General features: G+C 33.0%; 1 protein-coding gene across 2 annotated transcripts in view; it reads right to left on the bottom strand.

Annotated features, from left to right (window-relative positions):
- Positions 1–809: 809 nt before the first annotated feature.
- The window catches only part of IFT74 (intraflagellar transport 74), a 34,957-nt gene continuing 20,961 nt past the window's right edge, over positions 810–14,805 (bottom strand). For both annotated transcript variants that reach the window (XM_085567058.1, XM_021535936.4), the window contains exons 14-20: positions 13,798–13,851; positions 11,383–11,480; positions 10,330–10,456; positions 6,345–6,508; positions 5,631–5,756; positions 3,262–3,322; positions 810–1,618 (exon numbers count right to left, since the gene is read on the bottom strand). In XM_085567058.1, the coding sequence (XP_085423184.1) occupies positions 1,503–1,618; positions 3,262–3,322; positions 5,631–5,756; positions 6,345–6,508; positions 10,330–10,456; positions 11,383–11,480; positions 13,798–13,851 (746 nt within the window). In that variant the 3' untranslated portion in view covers positions 810–1,502. The remainder of the gene's footprint in view (positions 1,619–3,261; positions 3,323–5,630; positions 5,757–6,344; positions 6,509–10,329; positions 10,457–11,382; positions 11,481–13,797; positions 13,852–14,805) is intronic.

The raw sequence follows: 14,805 nt of genomic DNA, 5'->3' as shown, positions 1-14,805 counted from the left end.
ATGGCTTGATTGGTAAGAATATTAGAGACTTCAACTTTATCTCTGCAAATAATGGGCTTTCTCTGGAATAGCTGAAACTCTGACAGGAAGGAAGAAACTTTAGTGGGAATTTCCCTAGACAACAGTCCTTAGTTTATAGAAACCCTGTTCCACTATCTCTAAATATTCTAAACATATAGAGCAACACCATTCAGTGTGCTGAATTAGCAAACACAGTGCTTTCTGTACAAATCTTCAACATTTTTAGCTTACAAATTTTTTTATATTCAAAAAGACAATCACAGATTTGAGGAAATGTAATGACAAAAATGCAGAACTATTTTAATGGACTCAGAATATTTGCTAATAATTTCTCCACTCCAGTTTCATGAAGTGAGGTGCATAATCTACCTCTTTTCTGAAAAACTTTTCTAAGAGAGCAGAACAACTATAAATCCAGATCCAACTGCTTTTTCATAGTTTCTTTCTATAAGACTAGTTTACTGTTGAGCTAAGATTTCTATTTATAGTCAACTGTGCTTTTTCTATTTAATCAGAACTAGCTTACAATATACCAGGTGACAGAAATGATCAATAAGCCATTTATAAATACATTACATGTAGAATGTGAGACAAATACATAAATTAATTTTTTTTTAATCTAAACATTTTCTGAAATTTCTGTATCATAAAGTACATTGTTATTTTCTATATAAGCCCTGTTTTTGTTCTATGTTGAAACTCTTCATTGTGGATTTTTGTCAGAGGTTTCATATGACATTGCTGCTTGAAACTGGACGGGAAAAAACACTGCAGAAAATACAAATAAATTTCTCTGCTATTTCCTTTACTGGTAAATACTACAGCAGTAAAAGGCTCCACACAAAATCAATGTTAGCTATGTTTCACTACTTTTCATCAGAGTTTGCTCTTTATAATTACATCTTAAAAAATAACGAAGTTAATTCTCCATTAGGAAATGAAAATTTGTTTGCATTTACTTTTATTTTAAGAATTTACATTACGAAGCAATTTTGACTTTAAAAGATGCTTATCCTTAGATGCTTTCCTTACTTGGTATAAATTGCTATATATATAGGTATAGTATGTTGATATTACCATTTATCTTATTATGCACTTAATTTAAGATAATGAATATGACAGCCTGTCAAGCAGTCCTTTCTGTTTGGCAGGGGTAGGACTACAAGGCAATTAGAAATTCAGACTGTAAAGCAGACTAAAATTTCACATTTGAGATGCAATTCAGCAATGGGTCCCAGTAGTTCATTGGGCAGTCTGACCTTTTTGTTTCTAAAAATTCAGATGTTTATTTCTAAAACTTTTAAACAGTGCAAAAGGATGGATAGTATTAAAACCTGTAATTTCTAAAAAGCCTGGAAAATAATTTTAAGAATATCTGTCACCCTAGTGGTGAATAAATTATCTCAGTAGTCCAGCTTTCCACGTGGCTTTTGCACATCTCTCATTGTTGGTCCATTTGGGCAGGAAGGAAATGCCTGGGCTCAGTTCTTCATGTTCTGTAAAGCTTCTATGAGAGCTTTGTTGTATTCTTTGACAAGCTTTCTTGAATTCTTCATTATTGGCTGGTAGTCACTCTCCTGACTTTTTGTTGCTATGACTGATTAAAAGAATTAAGGAAACAAACTGCCAGTATAAATATGAGCATAATCACAGATCACAAGGGGACCACAACACCATACATTTTTTTTTTTCTGTGAAAACTATCAAGGGATGAAAATAGTGGAAAAAACTCAGACTGGGGTAAAAGATTTACACTTATTTACTAGCTGCCATCTCACGACAAGCACTGTTGAAAAAGGAAGTGATTACATGCCTAAGTCACTTTTGTTCATATATATATATATACACACACACAGAGGCAGTAAGGCCCTCATAAAGGACTCTGCCTATTGTTACATTGCAAACCCAACCATTTCAAGGTATTCAGTTATATACAGCTGTACAGTCTAGCTACAGAAGTCCTAGGTCCCAGTCCAAGAAGGGATCTCCTCTCCAGCAGCCCAAGAAGACATAAGTACTCTGCATAAGGGTCTGCACTTGGATAGGCAATATTTCGTACCAAGTTAGAAGATACTTTAATATCCTAATCAACTTTTTCTCTTGGTTTGTCTTAAAGTCTTTTCGGTTGAGAAAAATTGTGTTTAAGAATATTGCCTTAATAAAATATTCCTGTACAGACTCTTTCAAAGAAGCTTCAACTATACTACACTGTCCAAGACTTTTTTCAGATATTTTCTAAGAGTTCAGATACATTCAAAGAGTTAGAGCACTTAGCAGATTTGCAGAAAACATTATATGTATACATATACATATAGCTATATGTATCTGCATTAATTACTAAATAATTATCACCATCATCAGTATTATTTCTGTGATGGCTAGGCTAACACAGAATTGCCTGAAATATATCCCCATGCCATTTTCTGAGACATGAAGGAATGTTCATTGTTCATTGTTCAACACACTACGCTAGATGGTGGGGTCAGGTTTTGATGTTACCTTTACCAATTCCACTTGTTCTGTAATCATGTAATGATAATTTTGTACATCTCAGAGATTTCAGAATTTTTAAATAACAATTTATTTCTTAAATAATTTTAAAGAAGCAATTTTATTGCAGTGAATTCACTATCCCTAGAATATAAAATAAAAGCACAGCCTGGTCCCATTCAGATCTCTATCATAACTAAGAAAAATAGAAAAATAGTACCAAATGAGAAGAATCACCCATTTTAATTAAAACAAACTTCAGTGCTTTTCCTAATTTCGAAAACTACCTTATGAAAGCCATTTGCAATTTAGCAAGTAATGATTTTGCTGATATGATTACTGGAATGCAACTTGTTAAACTAAATCCCAAAAAGAGAGAGCTACAAGACAGTTTCCCCATCCCAGCATGTTTTCAAACAATGCTACACTGGCACATTAATATCAGATAAAACTGGAGAGATGTGAAGATGAACTTTGTATGAAACCTAGCAGCAAACCTGAGAAAGAAGGAAACATTTCAGACTGCAAGGCAAAGCTTATGATTTAGGACCCTGTAAAACTCTTTCAGATAACACACATAAGTTTTTCTATATATAATATCTATCAGCTAACCAGATATTTGCAATAGATTGCCTTTCCCCTCCTCCCCTATCTCTTGCAGCCCATTCCGTCCTGTCTTATTCTGCTGGAGGAAACAGACTTCTTCCTCAGTGTGTGAATTTGACTGTTACTTCTTAAAGAAAAGGATACATTCCTTCATCATAAAGTTATTTTGCTCATGGTGCTGCCACTTCCTTTCCAAATTTGTAAGCTGAAAACACAAAAACACAAAAAGAGCCAAAAATGAAAAAGGTAATAATTACACACATATTTTACACAAATTATTTTGTATCAGTACCTTGTACTTTATCAACTGATTATCTCACATAAAAAAACACAGAAATGAGAAACAATAGCAAAATGCTTTTAAAGCTGCTGATGCATATATAATTTAGCACTTCATAATCCATCTGTATAAAAGCATTGTATGCAACTGCAGTGACAGATAGAAAAAAATCAGATGAGAATTCAAAACTTGTCATAAAAGAAAGTTAACAAGCAAGTCAGAAGTAAAAAGGTGAACAATTCAGGGAGATACTAATTCTCATTATGCTTCATATAATTTAGATGGATCTCTTCTTAGAATCAGTAAGATCTAAAATCACCAAAGATACAATATTTCCTGACACTGTCTTGGACTTTGCACTACTCAGAAGAAACTTCCTTACTTCCATAGTAAAGTTTCCTGTCTGATGCCAGAAGTTGTGATAAGAACAGAGCTGCAGTGAGCAGATTGTAGGAGTGTGGATTCAGCGCTGGCACTTCTTCAATACTTTCAGCATCAACAGGAAACTAATGTGGACATTATATTGATGGCTGCTTCCTTAAAATACAATTTTATATTTGTTTTTCTGATGCTACTGTTCAAGGTTCTGCATTTCAAGATATGAAGATGTTATTTTTAAAAGTAAAACTGAAAAACATACTGAGACTAAACTTTAAGTGGAAACTAAGATCATAAATATGGAAAATATTGCAGTATTTTACTTTAAAGCTTTCCTTAAGGTGTAAGAGATGAAAATAGTTTCTGTATAATTCAAACCTTAACAGCAAAGAATCAATTATCTAATGTACTAGTTTGCAGCAAACAAGGCAATAATTTATTTCCAAGACTAGGTATTTCTGACTAATTAGAATTATTAGTACAGCCATTAAAGGAGCCTGGAACTGAAATACAAAGTATCTTGCATACAGAAAAGGAAAGATTTAGTGTATTTTTATAGTAACTGCTTGAAGACCAGTTGACCTCTTGCAAAATTGCCCCAATCCTCCACATTTATAACACACTATTTGTATTTCAAAATGCTTGATGAATGTCAAATAATCAGTTATTATAAGACATACTTTAATTCACCCTCATTTTTTTACATTCAGGCCTTAAAAAATAAAGAAACAAATCCATTTCACACACATAAAAACAGAACTGCCACAGCTTAATGAACTGAAGAAATTCTGTACAACTACTATTTTATATAAAATGTTAAACCTCATTATGCAAGTATCTTAATACTGTTTGGGTATACATTTCTAATTTATTTAAACCCTAGAAAGATTCACAGTATCTGAAGTCTTCCATACTTTGGCATGTAGCTTTGAGGATTTATATCATCACCCTAGAATGATTATAATAATTCTATGCTACAAATGAACACGTCAGAACTATGCCTTCTCATCTGCTCTCCAACATTAATTTCAGAAGAAAGTCAACTTAAACATGTACAATATGACCTTCAGCTTTTAACTGTATTAGAATACACAACAGTTCTAAAGAACAAATATCTCAACAACCTCAATCAATAAAAAACAATGAAATGCATTAAAAAAATCAGTTTCCCTTTCCACCTTATCTTAAGGTTATCTATTTTTTTTCTGTGCACTCAAATGTATGGACCAGTAAAGTTCTGCTATCAAAATGACAGCAATTTATATGTATTTATAATGAAAGAATAGAAGCCACTCAAGAGGTAATAAACATCTTCTTTCTTGATTCACTTTTGAAATGTAAACATACATATATATACCAAAGTTATTTAAATGTGAACAGACTCTAAAAACTTCAGTGGCCTGCAAGAAGCAGAACTGGAAAAAGGAAAATGGAATAAACAGCACAGATTTAAAAACAAAAGGTATTTTAAAAGCAAGAGGGATCTTAGCTAATTAGTAGAGATGTTTTTTCCCCTGCAGTTTCTTTCTAAGTTTGTCCTCAAACTAATTAAGCAAAGGAAGGGCAGAAGGTAGAGTTCTGAGCAAGATTAATACAAACACTTAAACAAAAGATTCACATAACTTTTAGCTCAGAAAAATATCTCTCAATAATCCAAAGCTTACAAGCCATTTGTTGGCACAATATTAGGTTTTGTTTGAAAACAACAAATATGGTTACCCACTTAAAACACATGACTTTGAAAACTCACTGAAAAGGAACAAACAGATTCTGTTTGCATAATGCTTCATGTGTATGAGAAAACCAAAACCAAGAAACACACAACTGGAAGGATAATATGTAACTTGACCTATACCTGAGAATGGGTCTCATTTTCTTGCAGCTCCTTCTTTAGTGTCTCATACTCTGTATTCAAATGCTCCATTATTTTCTTAAAAGCACGACTGCATTTTGTTAATTTTTCTTTGTCATCCTTGAGTTTCTAGTTAGGAAAAAACCCAGAAAAAGCTGATTAATGAATGAGTTCATTTGCTGTAGGCTTCAGGCACATAACTTCAATTTTCCTCTCAAGATACTACTTTTTTTCCTTTTAGAACAAGACCACATGCATATGCAAAAAGAACTCATATGCTTTTCTCTGCTGCATGCTCTATCCAAAAAATAATAATCAATTATTATGACTAAGTTGCATGCTTAGACAATACTGTTAGAACACTAGTGGGAACGTTGTTATTAAGAATTTGTAGAAAATTCTCTTTTGCTTGTGTTCTGTGTTAGATTGCTAAATTCAAAGCTTTGGGTAGACATACACTGCTTAAGAGTTTAGCTGAATTGCTAAAATAGAATAGGGAGACTTTGTGGAAGGAGGCTATCAAAAGATACCCAGATGAATACCTGCTACATGTACCAAGTTAATAAATCATACATATAAGCAATATACTACTCGGATTAATTTGCACTGTTGTGCAATCCTGTTTTTTAGCTGTCAGAAGGACTGTCAGTCACAAAAAATAGATTCCCCTCCACTAGCTGTTCAAAAGCACACACTTTGTTTCATCCCTTTCATTACCTTTTTCTTTTCTTCTCCTGATACTTTCAGAGCTGGCAAATTATTGTAGATCTCCAACTCTGCTTTTGTCTGTTCAATTTTGTCTTTAAGAGAAGCTAGTTCACCAACCATCTTGCCCTCCAACAGTTCCATCTTCTGTAGGTCCAGCTGCAGTTTTTGACTCTCTAGATCACCAGAAACACAATCTCTAATTAACAGCACTTTTTGTTTCAAAATACAGAGCCCATTACATAAAGATTTATGCTATATTTAACCAATATAAACAGCCCCTAAATGTACTTCTGATTTTTTATATTTATGAGAGCTATTAATGTGAAGGAAATAAAAAAATTGATCTTCACAATGATGCCACAAGTCAGACTCATACACTTCAATTATTTTATTATAAACCATAAGTGAAGAGTAATGAAAGTGTGATGGTCTGTATCACAGTAATGTTTATAGCACCACACAATTATTTATTTGTAATGTTTATAGCACCACACAGTTAATTATAGCACCATAATCTTAAAACAGTGGTGATAACTTAGAAAACGTTTATTGCAATGCAATAGAAGTGCAGACAAATCAAAGAAGTATTTTTAGGAGTTTTTTAGCATCATGTTATTTTTATTTGTACTGCTTGAATATGGATAAGGCTTAGTTTTAGGACAACTAATAGCAAAACTTGCTGTAAACTTTTGCTTTGTACAAAAAACCATTTTCATACATCCTTCATATATTCTTCAAAAAAGAAGTGTCACAGCTTACAACATCAATATAGGCTACAAAAATGCTGCAAATATACAGCATTTACTTCTGAGATGCCATTAAAAACACAACAGAGTTATGTAATTAAAGAAATTAGAACTGTGGGTGGATTCTGACATAAAGAGGACTGTAGAGACTGAAACTGTCCAGACACATTGGAGAGAAGAAACAATACAGATACACGAAGTAATAAAAATACTTAGACTCAGTCTTGGGGTAAGTTACCTACCCGGCATCAGGAAGGACTAGATGTTGGCTAGACTTAGTTTGGATGGTTTTGCAATCTCACCTGTCATTGTATTTCATTCACACTTCTGAACATAAAACACATGGCTACATCATCTTTTGTTCCAGATCTGTGTCTAACTCAGAAGAATAATACAGATAATGGAATTTTCTTCCTACATTGCAAAGTATCAGGCAACAAGGGCTATTGAGAGGGATGAGACTGCACAAAAAACCTTTTCTTGGCATAGGTTTTCATCTTGAGATTTGTACTTATCTGCTGAAAAGAGGACAGAAAATTTCCTCCCCAGCTTAACCAAGGCAGTAAGGCAGAAGAAAATAGATGTGTCCATGTGACAGAAGGAGAGTTTACCTTTCCCAAAACAGTGGGTATTGTTCTGTCAGTGGGCTTAATATGGGAAAATCTCACGTGATCAAAACACTCTCAGAGGAAGATTTTGCTACTCATCTCTCTGCTTGAGTATTTATACCATATATTTTAGAGTGAAACACTCACTTCTGTCAACATTTCTGGCATATTACAGAGCACTTTCTTTAGGAACCTCAAAAAAAAAAAAAAAAGGCAAATCAAGATTTTTGTACCATTTGCAATTATCTTGAGGAAAGATCAACCATAAGGTAAGACTAAAAGTGTCCTCTATGTCTAAAGAGCGTTTATATAAATACGAAAAATCCCCATGCAAATTAAAAGAAGGATTTTGAATTAAAATATTTTTGATTGCTTCACATGAAAGTAATTAACAGTCTGCCTTCCACTGCAAAGGACTTAAGAAAACATATTCACTGTGTCTACAACATTTTATAACTGCTCAGTCTTTCACAATGAAGTTTCTGGCATTGGTCAATGACAGATTGTAAACCACAACTGAACAGATCACTGCTTTACTTTGCTTGTTTCTATGGCACTGTGATTTAAAGACAAATGCTTAAGGACAACAATAAATGAGAGTTTTAGATCAGAAACAGTAAAAAATAAAATCATAAAATAAATTCGGATCGGAGAGAAGTAACAGGAAACAATCATAGATGTTCATGAGGATTTACCTAGGTCTCATCACAGCATTTTCACTTTTTATATAGTTGTTCCAATATCTGTATTTTGTTATTTTAAAATGATACATAGTTGACCAGTTGGAATTTATTTTACATGTAAAGAGTAGTACCAACCTAAATGCCAAAAAGGCAAAAAAAATTTCTTGGACTGTTCTGTCTAATACAACTATGATGAGACTGCAATGAATATTCCTTCCATTCACACTTTCTGGAGAAAAGGAAAGAAACCGTAAGAGGAAAATTTTATTCTTATTCAGCAGCAGACTCAATGAAAAAAACTAAAAACTGAAAAAAACTCAAAATTCCTCTAGGGAAAGAGACAGGAAGAGGATGCAGCCCAGTTCCTTCTGATAGGCCATAAAGTTGAAGCATCTAGCATGCAGTGTATACACAATGGCAAATTCTCAGAACAAACTACAGCAACCTAGGGAAATGTTTTTGGGAAATTATGCCATCAGCACTTTTGTTTACCCTTCATGATTTCCTTTTCTTTTTTATTTTTTTAAGGGCTCTGCTGGTGGACTTTTTATATCTTTGTTACGACAAGAAAATATGGAAACACAGATTTTAATAATAACAAAAGAATCCTGAAGATGACTGTGGTATGATTCAAAGATCAGAAGGAACTTCAACTGGGCAAACTGTATTTCTGAAATAATCTTGTTTTACTGTATTTCGGAAATAATCTTGTTTTACTATCTGTGAATCCCAGCTGACATTTACTTAGGAATAAGTTAAAACTGTCTGGAAATTTTTCTTTCAATAATGCCTCCATAGTACTACATGCTTCCAAAACATCCTTGTATTGTAAAATAGTCAGAAATTATGCTTATATGGAAGAACAAAAAGTCATATTTGAACTTTTAATATCAGGCCCAGAAATTTAAACTACACTACAATAGCAAAATGAGTATTTGCAGATAAGCAAACATGAGTGGTAAATCATACAACAGAAAATCAATTTCTCTAACATTTTGTGCCAAACATCTCATTTGCTCATAACTACTTTGAAGTCACAATACTGGCTCCTATTTTGAAAATTACTATGAAGTACAACATGGAACAACCTTCTAAGAAAATGATTTATCGTTCTTAATTCTTGCCCCTTCCTTTCAGCCAAACAAACAAGGAAAGGTTTACTGAACCAATAATGATATTGGCAAAGACACAGAATTGTGAGGACAATTCTACCATAAACAGTGCAAATAATGAACTAAAGAGATACTTCTTGCAGGAATTAAAGAAAACTACTGCCTCATTTTTGAAATTACAGAGAACACGCTCAAGAGGCTAGTAAGTATTTGAATATTTAGAAAATAATGTCAAAATGAGTATTCAGTCTGCAGAACTGAAGCTTCAGGATTTGAGAGCTATTCACTGTTGTCAGTTAATTGTCTGTGGTACATATCATTTGGAAAAGCATAAACCATAAGTAAGTGATACCAAGAACTACATTTACAAATAATACATGATTAAATAACTATGCAGCACTCTGTTTCAGTTTATTAAACACTCTATCAAGATCATGAAAGATCTTATTTTGAGGTAAGTATTAGTAAAATCAAATTCTAGCTCAATTCAACCCTTGTATTGAAATACACTTGTTAAACATATATCTGTGCTAGGAAGCTGATAATTTAATGATAATAGTAAGGAAAATATATATAAGCATACATACCTATTATAAATACACAGTACACAATATTTAATAGATAATATATATAAATAAATAAAAAACAAAATAGAGATAATTTTATGAAAATAAATAACTTGTTACTGACAAGCATTTCAATTTGTGAACTTACCACTCTCTTTTAATATTTGGAGATCATTTGATACCTAATATTTGGAAATCTTCTACATGATACCAATGTAACAATGCAGATAGTCTTTATTATTTTAAGGAATTAATTAGAAAATCTGCTGCTGATCTCACCTGTAATCAGATTCTTAGCAGTGCTCTGTGATTTCTGCATTTCGTTTGATTTGAAAGTGAGGTCTTCCTGCATACTCTTCAGCTCTTGATTGGTAACAGATGAAATTTGTTTCATATGATTCAGATTCTGCGTGTTACCAACAACAATAAGAACATGCTGTATTTTTTAAGCAACAACTGGTAACTGGACAAGTAAGAAACTCTCCTGTCCTATGACACTCTGTTGAGTGTCTTAAATGTGAATGACTTGCATTCTGCCAACTTCTGATAAAAGATGAATTGACAGACCAGCACAGATGAAATAAAAATGTAGCAAATATAAACTGTGATGCCATATAGGGCTGTTGTAAAGTAAGTAACAGTGACTAAAATATACCTTATGGTATACTATATTGAAAGAGGTAAGAGACAATTAAAATAATCATAGAATCAAAATATTACCCAGATGAAAGTTTTCTATAGTATAAAAAATCCATGGGAGCCAAAAACATTAAAAAGAATACAAGTCTGGAAAGCGAAAAAAATGCCAGACTGGAAATGGGAACAGTCTCTGAACTATTATTAATTTATAACATTTACATTAAATATTGTACATCAGGGTATTTCAGACATACTTTTAGTAGATCAGAGGGACAACTGAAACATTTTTAGTTCAGGAACACTAATGACAGAATACCCATGAACTGAGATTTGTAAACTTTGGATAAGCAAAATATTGCAGTGGTTTTATATGCAGTATTTGGAAATGTTTATAGTTATTAATGTTAGTTATAGAAGAGATGAAGAGTTAAAGAAATTATGAAAGTATTCCTTTGTTCTAGTTACAAAATTGCATACTGCTCAAAACACTTCCCTGAGAAAAAGAGAAATTAAACAAATCCTTTTTTTTAACTACAGCTGTACGTGGTTTAATGTTTAACCAGTTTAAGAGACTATTATGTAGATAAATACAAATATATAAAATCCACCATCCTTCTTTATCCAACCACTCTCCTGTTCTGTGTGTCTAAAGTCCTAGCTTGCCAAAGGAGGATGGAAATGCCACATGCTTACCCTGCTCAAGTACTCCAGGAGTGCAACAATGCTGGCTTCTATTTGGGCCTTTCGCTCCGATACCTGACTCTTCACATCTTCAAAAGTCGCTAGAAAATCTAGAGATATACAAACATGAAAAAGAAAGCTCCTACTTTTATGGTTGCAATGTTGTTTCCAGTCACAACTTTGTATTAAATTGGAAGCACTACAGTTTCAGATAGGTTACTTTAATTCTTTTTTTAAAAGCCAGGTGGTAGAGACCTTGAAACTTGTCAGCTTATTGACCCTGTTTCATTTGAATGCTGTGTATTTCACAGATTCATAAAAGCTCTTGAATGCAAGAGAGTGCAAGAGCTTATCAAATTAATTCACTTGCTCCAGGACAAAACCAGCTCTACATCAGTAATCCAGATGTTTGTCTCTATTCTTCACACACAGAACTCCAGATGGATACCCTACAGTTCTGGACAATCTGTTTCAATGCTTGGTAAATTTTATTGTTGGGAAGTTTTTACTAATATCCAATCTGAAATCTTTCTGCATCTAGTGGTATGTTACTCCTTGTCCATACTCCACATATATGTAGAAATAAATTGTTCTGTTATTATGTGGAACAGCCTTTTTACACATTTGATAACTGTCATAAATTTTCTAAAATAAAAGACAAATTATTTTTATATCTCCTTGAAGGTCATGCTTTCTGCATACCCCCATCAGTTTTCTTCAGGACTGACAGTCCCCCTTCTTTATGTGTAGAACTCCCATCTGAAGAATTTTGATGCACAAGGAAGAAGATTACTTCAGATGTCTAAAAAATTACACTCCAAGGTACACCTACTGTTGTGGTATTTTCCTTGTTAGCTTGATACTGCTCAGCCATGTTCACTTTTTATTTCCCTCTATGAGCCATAACACAGAGCTGTACCTAGTGAATCCTCCCTACCCTGCATTTTCACTGTTGATTATCCAAGTGTAGAAACTTACACTTAGTCCTTTCCAAACTTTTTTGTAATTGATTTCTAACATAACAGATATATACTAAATTCTAACCATGTCCTCCAACATGATTTCAGCTTTTCTGATGCACCATTTTTGTAACTGTTCTGTCAGATGCTCTGTCCCATCATCCAACTTATTAAGAAAATACTGACTAACCTGAATATCTGACAAATTATCTGCAAAATCCCATGGAGTACATCCTTTCATTTTGGCACTGAATTAATGATTTTTTTAACTTAATTCACAATATAGGTTATTAATATACAACATCTGCCTAGCTTGCTTCTAAGAACACCACAAGACACAGAAGTAGTATTGAAATTAAAGTACATATAATCTGCTACACCTTCTTTTTTCTGCAGTATTTTACACAAAAGAAGGAAAAACAGTTGTTTGTACTTGACAAATCAGTACTAGTGTTATTCATATTCCCATTCCTGTAACATTTACATACTGTAAGCTTGCATAGTTTTCCTAAATTATTTCTGGAAACTGATACTAGTCTGACTGACCTGTATTTCCATGTCCCATCTTCCTCTACATAGGCACCATATTTGCTCTTTCCCCATCCTTAAGACTCCTGGCATGTTTTCCCAAATCTCTTAGGTCTCCGGTCCCCCAAATCACTAACTGGTCTGTAACTTTAGCAATAACCTTTAATGAAGAGTAGAAGCAGAACCAAAACCCAAAAAGTCAAGCCTTGCAGAGACCATCTGTATTAATATGGAAAATCCAGATTAAGGGAGCTTTTGTCTCTTTGCTTCTCAGGAAACCTGGCAATTTGAAAACACAGGAACTCACTGTGGTTTTTATTCATCTTTATGCAACACTTTAAAAAGTATCCCTTAAAAAAAGGTATATCCCTTGAACCTCCATGGCATGTTTACTGACCATTTTCCCTTTTGCTGAGTAACAGACCAACTTTTTTTGTAAGCTGTCTCCTACAGTATACAAGGAATAAGATATACTTAAAGTCAGTTGTTTTCATCCTCTGTAAGTTGCTACTAAAGTCTCTACAACATTAAAAATTTTGACATGTGACAAGGTTTTAGCAACATTCATCTTGAGCAAATAGATATGAGAAGCCCTAATTTTAAAGTATTACTTTATATTTACAGTCTTCCATGTTGATGCTCTGCTATTAATCACTCAATCCATTAATTATAGCTTTGCTTTCTTAAAATAAAGTTGTGCTCCTAAGACATTTAATGGCTGATGAAAAGCCTTGAAAGACACTCTGAATATTTGTGACTGTCCTGTAAGATATCAATTATCAAAAAAGACCACAGAACTTTATGCAAAGATCAGCACATCAATTCTTTGCAGCTATAAATTATCTGTTTTAATAGTAAAACAAAACCTGTGATTTAGTGTAACTAGGCTTAATAATATTTATATATATGTTATTACACTAAATAAAATTAGACAACTTACTGTCCATGCTTTCTTCCCTCTTCTTCAACTCCTTGTATTTCCAATTTTCTTCCCCTACAAGAGATGTAACATTAATTTAACTTTATATTGTCTCAGGCCTGGATTCCTTCAGGGAGGCAAAATGTCTGTTTCAAAAATAAAATTTCTACATGCCTAGGAATTAGAAGATTCATCCTACTTCATTTAATTTGTCAGTTCAACTAACTATATCATACACATCTTTGTATTAAAAAATAAGGTAATGTAATAAATGAGCCTCAATGCAATTTTGACAATCTTTCAAGGTTACAACTTCTGATTGACAGGAGTGAGATAAATAGTTGGTTTGGACAAAGGAAGTTCACAGGGTTTTTCTAAAGTCAAGTGAATTTCAGCAATAGAGAAGAAATGCTTCTTTGTATCAGGGCACTACGATTAGTTAAAACTTTCTGCAGCACTGTTGAATATATGAGCCACTTCAAATGTACTTTCAACTATTAGAATGGACTTTCATAAGGATATGCAGCTTGAAAGTGACAATCTAAGGGAAATAACAGGAGAATTGTACAAGCAATGGTCTAGGAAAATAAAATGCACAGAAAGCTTTCTACAATTAAGTTGGAAACAACATTTCCATACACCTTCAATATACTAGTATTGAAGTAAGGAATAACATTCATATTCACCTATTTTTAAATTCAACTACAGATTATAATTAACTCATAATTTATATGTATTAGTAAAGTTGGACACCTGATGTATCTGTCACAAGAAAATGAGACAATTCATTTCCTAGAAATAATTTTAAGGTTCAAACATCTAATTTTTAATTGAGTCTGTTTTACTTTTTAACATAATTATTTATTTTAAAGGATACAAAGTAGAAGAATCAAATAGTACAGATAAAACTGAACAAGCAAATTTCTCTAGGACTTTTTATTTGTGCACCCCCATGCTTTCCTTTTATATCTGGTATATACAAACAGTAAGAAAACATGAGGGGCCGTAAAGGACTTTGATTCTGATTCA

The sequence above is a fragment of the Lonchura striata genome, chromosome Z (assembly GCF_050655825.1).
Source record: "Lonchura striata isolate lonStrDom1 chromosome Z, ASM5065582v1, whole genome shotgun sequence".
Classification (NCBI taxonomy): Eukaryota; Metazoa; Chordata; class Aves; order Passeriformes; family Estrildidae; genus Lonchura; species Lonchura striata.
This window is presented reverse-complemented; position numbering and strand designations above follow the sequence as displayed.